Source organism: Panonychus citri, unplaced genomic scaffold, assembly GCF_014898815.1.
Source record: "Panonychus citri isolate SS breed McGregor unplaced genomic scaffold, ASM1489881v1 Contig00095, whole genome shotgun sequence".
Classification (NCBI taxonomy): domain Eukaryota; kingdom Metazoa; phylum Arthropoda; class Arachnida; order Trombidiformes; family Tetranychidae; genus Panonychus; species Panonychus citri.
The window spans coordinates 1,575,607-1,593,375 of NW_026515500.1; the positions used below are offsets into that span (position 1 = coordinate 1,575,607).

Sequence of the window (17,769 nt, forward strand, 5' to 3'; positions counted from 1 at the left end):
AATTATTATTAACTAAAAGTATATATACTTTTAGTTACAATGAGACAATTAACTAACTGTGAAATTAAATGTTTGTCATATTTATAGCAATTTAAACGTAATCATGACTGATAATAATTACAAGCCAAAGATAAATGGTTTGTTAATTGTTGAGGCCTTTGTAAGCCTAGTGACAAGCGATAGCGTAATTAGTTAATTGTGGTTTAAAAAAATTAAAGGTCGTCTATTAAATTAAGGGTTTATTGTTATAAATTGTCAACATGAACAATTAACACTTTAATTACTCACTGGTAGTAATTATTACGATAAGTTTATCCATTCATCAAATCCTTGTTTCTGATTAAAATCAGTTAATTATTGTTAATATTTGATTGTTCAAGGCTAGAAAGGATCACCGTCAGTGATTAAGGGGAATGTCATAAATTAAGATGAGCAATTAATGAGCTGATCAAAGGTAAGTTTTAATTAATTTACATAATGATTGTAAAGGGTATTAACTAAGATCAAGTGGAATATGAATGATTGATGATTAACAGTACCAACAATTAAGTGTAACAATTAAAGGATAAAACCAAGAGACAAGTTTGATTTTAAGCGGCCATTGAAATCAGCTAATTGTTACTATTAATCTCTAGTTAAACCCTAATAATTCACATCAATCAATAAATCATCAACATGATTAACATGAAGAGAGAGAGACATAGACAATAATCATCATGATAAGTACTAATTAGCAAGGTAATTAAAGATGTGGAAATCATCAGTATGTTAAATGTATGTCAGTTAGTTAGTTAATCAACATTGATTATATTATTGTATTATTAACTGTTTTAATGTTAATTACAGTCCAATTAAATGTAAATCAAAATTTATAATCAACCTTTAAATTAGCTTAAAAGGTTAAATTGTCAGTGGGTGGCTGATATAATTGTTATCAGGTAACAACAATTACCTACGTTAATTTCCTGTGAAATTAACTTGATTACAACAACAACAATTAAAACTTTAACCGAGTTGAAAGTTGAAATAATCAAAGAAAATGAAATTTACCGTTATTATAAATCCATTGCTTAATATACTGTTAATTGAGTGTGATCTTATTAATTATTGATTAAATTAGATCATCTAGTTTCATATTATTGTTTGTTCATGATGATGATGATGATGAGGATGAGAATGATGATTGACTCCACCTTTGATAATTCTTATCATTTTTTCAGTTTCTCTTTTTCTCTTACAATTTCTTGAGGTTTCACTTTTATGTTCATAATTTGGATTGATTATATTGGGAGAGCGAGAAAGATATAAAAAGTTAATTGTAATCAACTAATCATAAGTAATCATAAAACAATTAACCTGATCAAATGGTAAACTATCAAAGTGAATCGTCTCATAAAATGAAGAGACAATCAACAGGTAACAACAAACGAAACAATAACAACAACAATCAACTCGATTCCATGGTAAATCCTAGTGAACCTCCTTCTGTTTTAACAGCAAGACCAAATTCATTAACGAAACGTTTATTAAAATCATCAGCATCTTCATTAACCAATTATGGTTACCTTTTAATTGTAATTAACTTATTAACATTCACCATTTACACCAATGGAGTCCCGATTGAAGAGGTTCATCATAACGTTGCCAGATCGATTCCATCATCAAAAGTATATTATGGTAAGTTAATTGTTAACGATGTTCATTCATCAATTGGTTCATTTTTGCACGAACAATTGATTAATTATCACTAGATGAATGTATTCATATTTGATTACAATTTCTAATTGTTTACCTGTTGATGTTTTTCTTCAAGATTTTAATTATTTCTCTCCATGGCTCTTATATCTACTCTCTTTATTGTATTTAAGCAATAAGAAGCCATTTTAATTGATTAAAATCAATAGATTGTTTTGTGTACATCATCACTCGAGTCGTTAAGTGTCAGGTAGTCACTTGAATTGATTTTATATCAATTAGTTGATTAGTTTCACCGAGAAAATCACCATGTTGTTTACAGTTGATTAATCTCTTCCCTCCAATGTGACTTTTCAAAATCTCGTTGATTATTTAATCTTATTGATCAAATGGTCAACCAAATAAATTTATCAACCTCAAGGTAGTGATTGATAATGACAAAAAAATTGAAAGGAAAACAATTAACCTGCTAAATTGTTTGGATAATCTAACAATTAGTTGATCATTTGAACAATGTAAACATACCTTTACCATGATGTCTTTGGTGAGGGGATAAATGCAATTAGTTAATTAATCATCATCTCGTCATTTGTTGGTTATAATTAGTAGATTGTTTTAATTTAGGATTTGAAGATTAGTTGAACTGATTTGGTAAAAATTGTGAGCTTTTTATCAGCTGATTTTTTTTTTGGAAAAAATCAATGTTGATATTGATTTGATTTGGAAAATTTGTTTTGAAGGACAAATTCAATTTAATTTTAATTTGATTGTTTTAATTTGATTAATTCTCAGCAAGTCCCGATGTGATTGTTAAAAATCTTCCGTATGTAACTGGAGTTCATGCTGAACAAAACAAGGCTAAGGTCAACAATGAAGGAGTCAACATCATTTTCGCTGACACGTTGACCACTGTTCGGATTTTTGGCATTGACCTCACAAATGAGACGATAATTTCACTGACCACTCACCCGATGGTAAATGAGAATCCATCTTGTGATGATTTCTCTCGTACCGATGCTCTTTCCATAGCCCATATCTCACATTCAATGGGTTTCATTACATTGAACCTTCCCAAACAACATGAACGGCTTTACATGTGCGCTAAAAATCAAGATGGACAACATCAAGCAGGTTGGTATCACCAGGGTAACGATCCGTGGTTGACCTTTGAGGTTGAAGGCCAATTTTTACCTTTCTGGTTACACATAATCGCGATCATCGTGCTTCTTTGTTTAACCGCTCTATTTGCTGGTCTAAATTTGGGACTAATGTCATTGGATAAAAATGAGCTTCAAGTTGTCGCTATCAAGGGTTCAGATTCTGAGAGAGCTCACGCTAAAGCAATTGGTCCACTTCGTCGACGTGGTAATTTCCTTCTGTGTACCATTCTATTATCTAACGTGTGTATTAACGCCACTGTTACCGTTTTAATCGAGGAATTGACCTCTGGACCCATTGCCGTTATCGCTTCAACCTTGGCGATCACAATTTTCGGTGACATTGTCCCTCAGGCGATCTGTTCTCGCCATGGATTAGCTATTGGTGCTAAAACAATTTGGATCATGTACTTTTTCATGCTCCTTACCTCACCTCTTTCTTATCCGATATCTAAAATTCTGGACTGGTGTTTGGGTGAAGAGATTGGTGCCGTTTATGATCGTGAAAAACTGATGGAGTTCATTAGGGTTACCAAAGATTACAACAAACTCGAGCCCTCCGAGGTGAACATAATCTCCGGTGCCCTCGAACTGAAAAGGAAAACCGTTGCCGAGATAATGACCCGTTTAGAAGATGTTTTCATGTTACCAATTTCATCTCGATTAGATTTCGAAACCGTTTCAAAGATCCAAAAATCGGGCTACTCACGAATTCCCGTTTATCGTGAAGACAGGAAAAACATTGTCGCTCTTTTCTATGCCAAAGACTTAGCATTTGTCGATCCTGATGATAATATGCCATTGAAAACTGTCATCGAATATTATAAACACCCATTGATTTTCACCTTCGATGATACAACTTTGGATGTCGCTCTTGGTGCTTTTAAAGAGGGAAAATCTCACCTTTCGTTTGTCCGACATCTTTACGATTCTGATACATCGGATCCCTATTATGAAGTTATCGGTGTTGTTACATTGGAAGATGTTATCGAGGAGATATTACAAACTGAGATTGTTGACGAGACTGATATTATTACCGATAATCGATTGAAACAACGGCGTAAAGCTAAACCTGAATCAGCTGATCTTCTTGAATTTGCTCGAATTGGTGAAGGACAAGATGCTACGATTGTCTCACCGCAAATGATTCTCGCTGCTTTTCAATATTTATCCTCATCATGTTTACCATTTACTACTGAATATTTATCATCATCGGTATTACGTCGTCTCATGGGCCAGAAAATTTACTTTCAACATGTTGTTGATCTTGATAAAGATGAAAAAGGTAAAACTTGATCACCTGATTGTCCCAATTTCATCAATTAAATGTCATCTAAATTAAGTTTAATTGATGAAAAATTTGTCTTCCTGAGTTTTACTAGTTTTTAATAGGGAAATTTTTATTACAGTAGCAACCATTTAAAACTATTAATATGATACATGTATTTATTTTCAACAAGATTATCAGGAAATGTTGATACATTCAATATCATATTATCTTAAATGTATATTATAAATTTTTACGATTTAATTGCTTAATTTAGATGATATTGTTTTTCCTTACAACAAGGTTAATCCATATTTACATCTCATATGAATAATTATCCTTGATTAACTCTCTCTCTCTCTCCTCTGATTATTTGTTTTTTTTCCAGAGCCAAACTTTAAATTATATACTAAGGACTTACCTGTTGATTATTTCGTCATGATTTTGGAAGGTCGAGCTCAGGTGACCGCAGGTCAAGAAAGTCTTGCCTTCTTCTCTGGTCCATTTTCATGCTTTGGCATCGATGCATTGAAAACAAGTGAAACAACACCAAATGAAGCCAACGAAACTGGATCAGTATATAAACCTGATTTCACCGTTGAACTTGTTCAGACAACAACCTACCTTCAGGTACCTCGGAAACTTTATCTATCAGCTGTTAAAGCCTCACAAATGGAAAAAGCTTCAGGACTCATTGGTACCGATGTTGGTAAAGCTTTAGCTAAACAGATAACCAAAGATTCCGAGATTACATCAGAAATGATTCTTAAAACAAATAATACATTCAAACGAAACGATTCAACTTTTAGCTTCAGCACCAAAGACGATTCCAAGAATCAGAAAGATAGCTGATAATTAAGCTTCTTTCATTAGTTAATTGTTGATATTATTTTGAAGAAAAATTCCCAAAGAAATTGACAAAATTGATAATAATAATAACCTCACTTCCTCTATTTCCGTCTTCATCCATTTCCTTTGTTAATAATGAAACAATTAACTTAATCAAAAAATCATTTAGCCCATTGCAATCAAATTCATACATATAAATAGTGATATATACAATTAAATCAACTGATTGTTGTTAGTTAGCCACAAAATCAGTTGTTTCATTTTCTCAAATCTATTAACCATTGATACGGAAAAATATATAATTATTGTAATAATTTGGATACAATTAAAAGTATCATTTAATTGTTTCCCTTTTATTGGTGGACCATTAAACAAAAAACAATTAGACAAACAGATTAATCCAAATTGTATTAAATCATTTACCTAACAATTAATTGTCATTTGGTAATCAAATTAATGATTGAATATTCATCCGGTGTCATTGAAAAGCAACAACAAATCAAATCCGTTAACATTTAAATTGTTATTATAAAAGTTAATTACTTTTTCATTGATTAGTTTATGTGTGTGTATTTATTTAAACTAGACTTATGATTAACTAATTGTAAAACAAGAAAATCAAATTAACTAAAAATAAAGGTCAATGATAATTTAGACTAGAAATAGTTACTAATATAAATAGTTAATTATTTGCTTAATGTAATCAACTTGATTGTAATAATTATAATCATGTTAATATAATGATGATCAATTAATTTAATTCCTACAAGTTATCAAACCTGTTAGGTAACCTTGACCATTGAAATATCAACCTGATCAATTGGTCTGATGACATCAATTGGATCATCAATTAACTGAATTAATTGAAGAAAATCAATAAATTATGAGAAACAATTTATTTAATATGATACGGAAAAGTTTGTTGGTCAAGCAAAAGTTATATAAGTTACTTGTTAAATTGGTCAAAAACTTGAAATCACTTGGACCTGAACATAAATAGCCTCAGGCCACCAACAAGGTTTACACGGTGTGGTTACAATTTCAATTGAATCAAATAAAATAAATAGGATAACATTTTGATATAATCATTATCATTATGTTTCTGTGTTGTTGTTGTTTTCATTGTGACCAAGGGAAATGTTGTTATTACATCATCAATGGTCATCATGGGTGGGGACACATCTTTGTATTGAAGGATATGAAACAATATCTATGAGATTATCTTATATTAGGTAAATGGACCACGCCAAACTGTGTTGGTGGCCTCAGGCTGTGTCTTCAATAACTGGTCACTCTATTGTCAACTTGTTACGGTGTGTCCAAGGTATTTACCCTATGTAATTATCATCTTGATGGTAAACACTGGGAGGTGAGTTCTTGATGATAATCATAGGGAATTTGCTTGTTTCGTTTCGTATGGTCAATTGAATAGTCAAAATTTTGGAATTAGGATTAAAGGTTATTAGGGAATCGATTGCAAATGAATTTTGATAATTAATGTTTGACTTTTTATTTTATTTTTTCATTCAATTAATTTTTGTTGTTTGTTGTTATTATTACATTGAAATTATTATGATGATTGAGCTTTTAATTGAAGTTTTTATTTGTTAGAAAATTAAACAATAATGATTGATGATTAATGGTTAATGATAAATTGATCAATTTATCAATCGATTGGTCATTCATGTGATGTATTGTTGTTGATTAATTAGTTGATTGATTATTGGTGATTTGTTGTGATGCAATACTTTCAATAGTAAATATCAAATACAGCGAAATTAATTAACTTTGATTACGTTAGTTAACATTTTCAGATTAATAACAATTTTCTTTCAATTGTTAATTGTTGTTGTTGATGATGATGATGATGATGATGATGATTATCATTATTAACTGACAAAGTATCTAACGTTTTAAATTGTTTTACATTTTCCCTGAACAGTTGATTATGAATATAATTGTGGTTATTAATTACTAATAAGAGATTGGTAACTTGTTAGTAGTTAATTAGATCGCATGAGTTTGATATTTTTACAATTTAAAATTGATCAATAAAAATGATACATTGATGGATATGATTACATGATATTAGATGATGGCGATGGTTATGATTATGATTGTTGATTGTTGATTATTGATTATAAAGTTTTTACCACTTTGATAATCCCAGAAATAAGAGTTTGTGGTTTTTAATTTGTGATCAATTGATTGAAATTGTGATGATAAATTGAAATGAATTTAATAATAAAGTGATTGCCATTGGACCCAGAGAAATAAATTGTTGATCATTTTGAAACAATTAATTTGATAATATGAAGGAAACATTGATTTAGGGATAGAAGGCAGTGATTAGCTATTGGATTAAATTATCTATTTGATTGTAACTAATTAACTGAATTTAGATAATAACAAGTATTAGAAGGGTCAATAAGTGCAGAGATTAAGCGATTAAAGGAAAGATGAAAGGAAAAGGGAAAGGAAACGAAATCAAAGGAGATTAAGGATACGATGGATTAGTTGAGATAAGAAAGTTCGTATCCCTTGGATTGAATGAAAAGTCGATTAGTTAATACAATTACCATGTTTACGTGCAAATAAGAACGGTGCTTGTAAGTGAGTGCACTCGCTTAAGCCCTTTTAGTTGAGTTTGCTGAATCTCTAAGCTCACAAACTACAAGTACATTGTAAAAGATGGTGAATGAGAGCAGAGCCTCCAACAAAATATCGACATGGGCTTAAAGGCGAGTTTCTCTCGTCGATCTTATTTACATGTAAACACGAAAACTAATTCTATCAGTAATCAACAGTTAAGAAATAGTTGATTAACTTTTCTATTCAATGAATGTTTAATGTTCACAGAACATACATTTAAGTGGATATATCATTGATATATGGGAATGTGTTCATCTCATTCAGCTCAATTTTAATTCTTAATTGTAATTGTAAATTTAATTTACTTCAAGAAAAGTTTAGTCTTTGAATATAAAAGTTGAGTAAAACTAAATTAATCTCATGGTTTGTTTAATTGTAATGGTAACAATTAACTTGATAAATTAACTTGAATGAAAATCACGATACATGATCTTCATTTGATTGTAATAATCAAATAGCAAATATTAGATTGCGTGTTAATCCAATAGTTTGATTGTTAATTGTTAATATCATTACTATTGAGGTACTTTAAGAATAAGAAACTTTTCTTGATTAATCATTAGTCACAAATGATTAAGAATTAAAATTATTCAATTGAGCTAAATGTTGATAAATATTCGTTAAATTGTAACATGATTTCAATTTAAGTGAAAAAAAAATTAGATGAAATTAAATTGATCAATTGATCGATTGGTGAAGTTAAATCATTAAAGTAACTCTTTGATAATTTAACTGGATGATTAGTAAATTGTAATTGTGATTGTGATTGGGATGATTATGAAAATTATGAAGATGAAGATGAGAATCATTTTGCTTCATTAGACTGTATCGAAAAGATTGGGATCGATATATTGGGACCTCTCCCTCGTTCATCGGACAAGGAATACATCATTGTAGCCACTGAGTATTTCACTAAATGGGTAGAGATGAAAGCTCTGGCAAAGAAAGACGCAAAAAGTACCTCTAAATTTCTAATTGAAAATATATTGTGTCGACATGGTTGCCCCAAGTCAATCCTGAGTGATCAGGGACGAAACTTCATAGGTGAAACGGTTCAAGAAGTAGGAAACTTCATGAATGCGAAGTGGCAACTTTCAACCGCTTACCACCCTCAAACGAATGGATTGACTTGGGGCAACCATGTCGACACAATATATTTTCAATTAGAAATTTAGAGGTACTTTTTGCGTCTTTCTTTGCCAGAGCTTTCATCTCTACCCATTTAGTGAAATACTCAGTGGCTACAATGATGTATTCCTATATCTATAACAATAGATGGCGATGGATTTTTAATTGTGTTGATTAATCAGATTAATTAATCAACAGTTGATAAGAAAGGGGGAAGTTTGGGTTTTGGTTTTGGTAATTTTATCATATCTCTTGGGGATAATGATTGTAATTGTAACCAGAGAGATAACAATTAACCAGAAAGATAATTATTAATATCAACTGATTCTCTGGTAAGAGTAATGATGATTGTGATTATTTTGATTAGTCTAATGATGGAAATGAATTATGATTAATTGAATGGTTTTTTCATTTAACAATTACGAATAATACCTTCGATTGTTGATGATTTTAAGATGATGATGATGTTGGTGGTGATGGTGATGGTGGTGATGATTAAGATGATTAAGATGAATAAGACACTAAAAGTGTCAACAGTTACCAAGTGATTAGTTAATTAGAATCCAGCCTAATTAAGATGAATCACTTTCGTTATTCTGATTTACTTATAATACACGTTGAGGTGGGTTGATTGTTGTTTGTGGTTAATTGTTGGTCATTGCTCGTTGATTGTTGATTGTCGATTGGGAAAAAAGAGAATTAGAAACAATAAGGTTGACAGAATTGATAAACGAGCCTTTGACTTCTTTCCGTTTTCTTCATTATTCCCTTTTTGTAATATTGTCGAATTGACCTGGAGAGTTTATCGTAGTTCATTGCAGGTCGATTCTTGCGTCGACCCCATAACTTGGCCACTTTGACGGAATCTTCGATCTTGAAAATTCCTTTGCTTCGATCGATCCAACGAATACACGAACCAAATTGTTGAGATTGACCAAGAAGCTCCTTGAGAAATTGCCATAGGTGAATATGAGAACCGGATGTGTTTCGATTGGAAGATTGAGGGAGTGAAGTGTTTCCGGAGACAATTGATGTTGGTGGTGGGAGAGAAGACGAAGACGAAGAAGATGAAGAAGAAGAAGAGATGGATGTGGATGGAGAACAAGAGGGAGAAGGAGATAGAGATGGAGATGAGAGAGGTGAAGGAGCAGAGGAGAAAGGAGAGTAAATGGGAGAGTGGGAGGTGGAAGAGGAAACAGAAGAAGGTGACATTGAAATGGGAGACGAAACTTCACAAGCTCCATCTTGGCTTAATTCATCTGGAACATTGGAATAAATAAATAAACAGATAAAAAGATAAAAAGAGAAAAAGAGAAAATTAATAAAAAATGAAAAGAAAACCGGAAAAGGAAAGAAAAATAAAATTGAAAAAAAAGGTAAATGATTTAGTTAATTAATTGTTATGGTTTTTTGTTATTCTTTCAATTACCACAATTAACTGACAAACAATTGAATTTGTTGTTGAGTGGATATCATTTCATTTCTATTGAGGTTGAGAGTTTATGATCAATGATCTTCTCAAGTGGACAATCAATAAATTGTATTGGTCAATTTTAGGGTCAAGAGCAAAGAGTAATATTAAATAATAGATAATAGGTAATAGATAAAGGTAATTGTGGTGATAATGATTGTTGATTGTTGATGAAATGTTGAATTAACTTTACAAGAAGCTTAAAACTATTGGTGTAAAGGTGAGAGAGAGAGAGAGAGAGAGAGAAGAGAGAGAGATGAAGATAAGATGATGATGATGATGATGATCTCTATGAGATGATCATCATTATTACACTAAAAAGAGACTGAGTTACTCACGATCTCAGAGGATGATGATAATGATGATGATAGAGAAAAAGATGAGGAATATTTAATCACGAACTCTTTTTTTCTGTCTACCTTCATCTTCCTATTAAATGGCAACAATCAAATTATATCATTTCATTGATTCAGATACAATCTAAAGTCTATTAATGATCGTTTATATTTGAATATAAATAATCTAATTAAATGACTAATCATCATTGATAATCTAATGATACAAGTTAATCAAGTTAAATGAACAGCAACAACAACCATAATAATAATAATGTCATCTCTTAATAATTGTCACCATTTTCGTCACAAAAATCTTGTTCTTGATGATTAATTAAACCACGACAACAATTAAGATTATATAAGACATTGAGAACATTTAATTACCAACAAGGACGAAAGGGAAGGTTGTCTAAGATTAATCATAATCAGTAACAATTAAATGACAATAATTTCCTAAGAGGATTGTATAACAAGATCTCTAATTAGAATTTCATTTATCATGAGAAAATCAGAATTCTAGAAAAATATATAAAGATAATAGTCAATTTAAGAAACGGTGAGTGGGCAGTTTAAAGGAAGCACATACAACTAACAGGTAGTGACCATTGGAGCAAAAAACGAGACTAAAAGTGAAAAGAAAATGAATTTACTGATATTTCTCTCTTCTTTTTTTTGTTATTATTAGTTGATTGTTACGATAATTTAATCACATGATTAAACCGAGGAATAGAAGATAAAGAAAAGATATGGAAGATAAATGATGATCAAGAATTTAGTGTAATAGGCGAAATTGTTGGGTTGGTCTTTTAGCTTCTTCTTCAGGTAAATTGAAGTAAAAACGATATCAAGGATAAGAGAGTAAACCAATCAATGTCTTGGAAGAAAATGGAGAGAGAGAGAGAGAGAGAGAGAGAGAGAGAGAGAGAGAGAGAGAGAGAGAGATGAAGATAAGATGATGATGATGATGATCTCTATGAGATGATCATCATTATTACACTAAAAAGAGACTGAGTTACTCACGATCTCAGAGGATGATGATAATGATGATGATAGAAAAGATGAGGAATATTTAATCACGAACTCTTTTTTTCTGTCTACCTTCATCTTCCTATTAAATGGCAACAATCAAATTATATCATTTCATTGATTCAGATACAATCTAAAGTCTATTAATGATCGTTTATATTTGAATATAAATAATCTAATTAAATGACTAATCATCATTGATAATCTAATGATACAAGTTAATCAAGTTAAATGAACAGCAACAACAACCATAATAATAATAATGTCATCTCTTAATAATTGTCACCATTTTCGTCACAAAATCTTGTTCTTGATGATTAATTAAACCACGACAACAATTAAGATTATATAAGACATTGAGAACATTTAATTACCAACAAGGACGAAAGGAAGGTTGTCTAAGATTAATCATAATCAGTAACAATTAAATGACAATAATTTCCTAAGAGGATTGTATAACAAGATCTCTAATTAGAATTTCATTTATCATGAGAAAATCAGAATTCTAGAAAATATATAAAGATAATAGTCAATTTAAGAAACGGTGAGTGGGCAGTTTAAAGGAAGCATACAACTAACAGGTAGTGACCATTGGAGCAAAAAACGAGACTAAAAGTGAAAAGAAAATGAATTTACTGATATTTCTCTCTTCTTTTTTTTGTTATTATTAGTTGATTGTTACGATAATTTAATCACATGATTAAACCGAGGAATAGAAGATAAAGAAAAGATATGGAAGATAAATGATGATCAAGAATTTAGTGTAATAGGCGAAATTGTTGGGTTGGTCTTTTAGCTTCTTCTTCAGGTAAATTGAAGTAAAAACGATATCAAGGATAAGAGAGTAAACCAATCAATGTCTTGGAAGAAAATGGAAGAGAGAGAGAGAGAGAGAGATTATCTTCTATTACCTTTTTTCTAATTGAGAAAAGATAGAAAAGTTTTATATTCTCTTTCTTCATCTTCCATCATTATCATTACCATCATGATGATGATACGAACGAAATCAAAGTTTCGTTTGAATTTGTAACGAAATTTTAATCTACTTGCAAAGATATTAATTTCTGAATATTTATCTTTCTCTCTCATCAATGAAGATGAAGAGTAGGCCAGGTAGGTTAGGGGGTGAAGATAAAAAGCAGAGGCTATTAAGGTAGGGCCTAAGATCGGTAAGATGATGGAAAGAGAGAGAGACTGAGAGGCCGAAAGGCCGATAATTTAAAGTTTTAACAACAATCAAATCTATTTTTTGGTTTACCTGTTGTACTTTGCAATTATTAATATTAATTGTTTACTTGATTACTTTTCAGTTGTTTGCTTCATTTGATTTCTAATTATTGTACCAAGTGATTTAGTTTTACAGGTAAATTAACAAAGTTTTAACAAACCAATTATAAAATCACAATTAACTAATAACTACAATGTAATAGAACCTTTTTTCTTATAAATCTGTTGGGATCTTGTATCGATAACGTTACTTATGGTGTTGAACTTTGCATTGGATTTGGTTTATTGGAATTAAATTATTGTTACTGTTGTTTTGGAAGTGGATAATCACTGAGTGGAAGATAATTAATTTCTATTGCATTTGGAAAAGTTTATATTTTTGAATGTACAAAGTAAATTTTTGGGTAATTAGTGTTTGAGAAAATGGAGAAAAAAAGGAAAACAATGATATTGATTTAAGATGATTAGTGAGATTGCAGATAAATGATGGTGATGATGATGATGAATAATAGAGATGATGGAGATTCTAGACTGAAGCTGTTTACAGGGTTGAAAAGGTCATGGCACCAGGATTGATGTTCAGTTCGGGTTCGGGTTAAGACACTGGTTCGGGTTTAGGCTAACACACTGTTTCCATTTAAATGGTTACCTTGAAGGCACTAATTCTAAGGGGAGTCTCGAGTAAAAAGGGGCCAAAAATGAAGAACAAGTTTCTTTTTTCAAATGTATTGATGATTAAGATGAGAAGATGAAGATGAAGATGAGGATGAGGATGATATGTATCATGAAATTATCTCTCTTAATGGTAACTATGGACTTGACAAGAGATAAACAAGAAGAACAAGAGAGAGAGAGAGATGATGATGCAGGGGAAGGAAGGAAATGATAATCGATAACAAGAATATTTTCTTCTTCTTTTTTTTGTTTTTATATTTTCTTGTTGTTTGTGGGCTAATGATGGCACGGGAATTCAGGGGAATTCAAGGTAGTTCAGGGGAAAAAGATTTTTGTTTATCTTTTCCAATTCATAGGGTTACTGGTACTTTGTACTCACCATCACTTTGAATTCCCTCGGAACCATAATAATCACTTGTAAACATAACGTCCGATCTTTTGCCGGCTTCTGTTTATTAAGAACGATGATTAACATGATCATCATGATTATGATCATCATCATGAAGATCATGGAGATAATTGCGGCAATTGAGATAAAATGGATGATGAATGATGAACATAAAGATGAGAATTAATATCCACAAGTTGAATTCACAATCACAATCACAAAACAAGAGGAAAAAAAAGAGAAAAAGAGAAAAAAGAAAAACAATTAACGATAAAACAAATTGATTGGAATTTACTGATTAACTGGTTAACTGATGAATCGATTAATTAATTACCTTGTTCACTTAGTGTTTTCCAAATCTCTAGTTGAGCATAAAGTAAATCACCACAAACTTGAGCTTGTTCCTTGAAATCTGATTCAGATAAGGAACACAAACTCATCCCATCCATGTGAAAATAATTAAGTGGAAACATTGGTAATCCGAATTGTTCAATTTGCCATGATAACCATGAAATGACATCGTTGACAGTCCAAGTGAATGGATCTGATTAAGAACAGATTAATATGAGAATATGGATTTGGATTTGGATAAAGAATAGAAAAAGAAAGAAAAAGAAAAGAGAAGAGAAAAGAAGAGAAAGAGAAGAAAAGAAGAAAGAAGAGAAGAAGAAAAGAAAAAAAAGAAAAAATTACCTGGTGATATTCGGAGATTCTCTGAGACTCGTTTAACTTCTTGATGACAAGCTTCGAGTGCGAGATTGGAAACCTCGTCGTCGATGTGTTTGGGCCAAAGTGATTCCAATGGATCATATGGAGATGATGAAGATGTCGAGAGGGACGAAGGACTCGGACAATTGGACATGATTGATGGTGAAAAAGATGAAGATAAAAACGATGGAGATGATAAAGTATATGAAGAAGTGTATGAAGAAGACGATGATGGAGGTGAAGGTAAAGGTAAAGGTGAAGACGAAGATGAGGTTTGATTGAGACTCGAAAGATAAACACAATTCAATGTCCCATGTAACATGATGAGGAAGAAGAAAATGAAGAAGAGGAAGATGACGAATAACAGGAAATATCAAGAAAGTTGAACGAGTCTTGGACCAAAAGAATTAAAAAGTTTCCACAATTAAATCACATTAGTTTTTTTTCTGTTTCGATTGTTATGTTGCTTAGATTCTGCTTCACTCAACTAATTCATTCTAAAGTGGGTTTACAGGTACAGTAGACTTTTGTTTCTATTTACCCCAAAGGTAAGAGAGAGAGAGAGAGAGAGAGAGAGAGAGAGAGAGAGAGAGAGAGAGAGAAAGAAGATTGAGAAGAGAGACAAGGAGAGATGGAGAGAGAGAGATGTTAGAATCCGCCCTTTACCTGATAATAGACTCAATAGTTAATAAAATGAATGTTATACCTGTTGGGATGATTCTCTTTCTTTTCTCTCTCTCTCTCTCTCTCTCTCTCTCTCTCTCTCTCTCTCTCTCTCTCTTTCTATCAATATCTTATCATTTCTACTCATCCCTCTTTATTTAATCTTCTTTCTCTCTCTCTCTCTTTCTCTCTCTGTCTTCCGAATAAAATATTGAGAAATAATGAAAGAAAAAAGTGACTAGAATTTAGATTTGGAAAATCAAGTGGCCATTGAGAAAGAAAACAAACTAAGCCACTTAACGAATGGACATTAGAACTTTTTTTCGTCGAGAATTTGAATTTTTCTTTTAGATTATTAACCTTTTAGATTTAAAAATATTCGATTTCAAAGTTTCTCTGTTCACTTATCCTCATCAATTGGGACAAATTGTCACAATGGCAACAAAAGAATTGGATGAGTAACAATTAGTCCTTTTATTCCGATTCTTCATCATCTTAATTAGAATCTGCATCATTTTCATCAGAATAAAAGAGAAAAAAAAGAAAAAAAGAAAACACTTTCGTCGATTAATTTTTTCTCTTACAAGAAACTTTTCTGACCCAATTGTTTCTCTTTCCTTTGATCATTTATGTTCTCATTTTTAATCATCATCATTATGATTAGTTGATTGTTGTTTATATCCTTAAACTTGAAGTTCCATATCGTTGATTGTCAACAGAATTAGTTGTAACAATTATCATTGTTGATACTGTTTATTTCTTACTTTGAGCTAGAATATTTTTCAAGTTTAACTTGATTTCGATTTAACAATTAAACAAACAATCAAATGAATATTGGAGTTATAGCCATTTAAAAACTCAAAATCCTTAAGGAGTCTATGGGACGTTTCAACTTCGCGAAAATTACCTAAGTACATGTAATAAATTGCTGATTGTTAATTGTCTGAGCAAAGCGAAGACTTTACTTCAAAAAACCTAATTTTCTAGGGACGAGAACTACAAAACGACAATTCAGATCACTTTGATTTCTTCAGAACAGCTTTTTCTATAGTGTGAGCAGTGCTGTATAGTTTTTGAGAGAGATTGGCCCAGTCCCGAAATTTAGGGAAAATTTTTCCAACCAATTGTCACGTTTGTTTTTGTGACGTTTTTTAATATGGCAAATTAAAGTTTAATGTAAGTGATTTTATAAAATGTTAAAAAGAGTACACAAGTTAAGAATTGATTTATAATTAAGGGTGAACAATAAAGAGATTAAGATATAATAAAGAAGATGAAAATATAAGAATAAGGATTGACAGAAGGAAATTGATGAAAATCAATTTAAATCTACACCACGGATATTCCCTCCCCTCTTAGAACAGTAAAAATAAAAACAGTCTCTTCTTATATTATTCTTTGTTCGAAACTCACTTTTCACGACTTTATACAGCCACGGAAAATGAGTTTGAGGGTAAATTTATATCATTCGCGCAGCAAAGGTGATAACGCCAATTTATCGGTAGTTAGATAATCAAGACATTCAAATTTACCATTGTTTTGATTGATAAGATTTTCTTATCGCTTTCGATGCGCAATTGATATAAAACTACCCTCAAACTCATTTTCCGTGGCTGTATGTAATGACAGACTGGTCAGATCAACTTGCAATTTGACCAGAATATGTTTGCAAGCTGAAAAGCTGTAATCAGCTGATTTAAACCTAGACTCAAATTTAACTAGGCTTACTGCAAGCGGCAGTGACGTCTGAGCGCGTTTATGACTCAGAAAAGAGAGACTGATAAGTGCGTGCGAGAAAGAGACTGAGAGAAAGAGAGAGAAAGAGAGAGAGAAAAAAAAGAAGCAGAAATTGAAAGAGAGATTTCCTTTCCTCCAATCAGCCTAATATATCCTTTTCTATCCACTCTCACCTATTGAGATTCCACATTCTGTCACTGTTACACCGAGCCGTGTGGTGCCGTGCTCAACCAGCCACAACTAGTGGATTTCTCAGGCTACAGCAAGCGGTCCCTTCAACCGGCATCTTCGGTTTCGAAGGGAAGCCCTAATGGCCTTTTAAGGGCGCCTGGAGACTCTCCCCGTCTTACCCCTTCTAGATGTCACCATCTAGGGAGGCTGACTCCCTCACGGGAGCCATTTCAGCTAACGGGTGCTGCCCTCTCTTTCTCGTATGTCATCACCGGGTTTCGAACTCGCAACCTTGACTAGCAAGGGCAGATGCTTAACCCTCTGAGCTGAGAGAGAAAGAAAGAAAATGGAGAAAAAATTGAAAAATAAAATCTTTGCTTTTTGTTCCTGGCCCGTAGGGACAGGGTACTATATTGTTTAATTTTCACATATTTTCGTCTGATAATAGAACATTTTAGTGCTTTTTCTTATCTATTTGAGATAATTTTACTAAGTTTGATAAAAAATTTTAAAAATAGATAAGAAATCAATTTTTGCGCTTAATTCAAAAATGAGAAAAGGAAATAAAGAAGAAAGAAGAGAGAAAGAAAGAGTTCGTATTGCTTTTCAAGGAAGAA

At 31.7% G+C, this 17,769-nt stretch overlaps 2 protein-coding genes across 2 annotated transcripts; one reads left to right on the forward strand and one right to left on the reverse strand.

Annotated features, from left to right (window-relative positions):
- The first annotated feature begins 309 nt into the window (after positions 1–309).
- LOC128387966 (unextended protein-like) lies at positions 310–5,367 on the forward strand. The gene is made up of 4 exons (XM_053347289.1): positions 310–454; positions 1,250–1,677; positions 2,488–4,137; positions 4,508–5,367. Exons 2-4 carry the CDS (start codon positions 1,365–1,367, stop codon positions 4,969–4,971), a joined length of 2,427 nt encoding a protein of 808 aa, XP_053203264.1. The 5' UTR covers positions 310–454; positions 1,250–1,364; the 3' UTR covers positions 4,972–5,367.
- A 1,180-nt stretch (positions 5,368–6,547) lies between these two features.
- Positions 6,548–15,054, reverse strand: LOC128387920 (SAM pointed domain-containing Ets transcription factor-like). Its single transcript, XM_053347212.1, has 4 exons — positions 14,567–15,054; positions 14,208–14,417; positions 13,865–13,933; positions 6,548–10,007 (listed from the first exon to the last, which is right to left on the reverse strand). Exons 1-4 carry the CDS (start codon positions 14,901–14,903, stop codon positions 9,448–9,450), a joined length of 1,176 nt encoding a protein of 391 aa, XP_053203187.1. The 5' UTR covers positions 14,904–15,054; the 3' UTR covers positions 6,548–9,447.
- Positions 15,055–17,769: the final 2,715 nt, after the last annotated feature.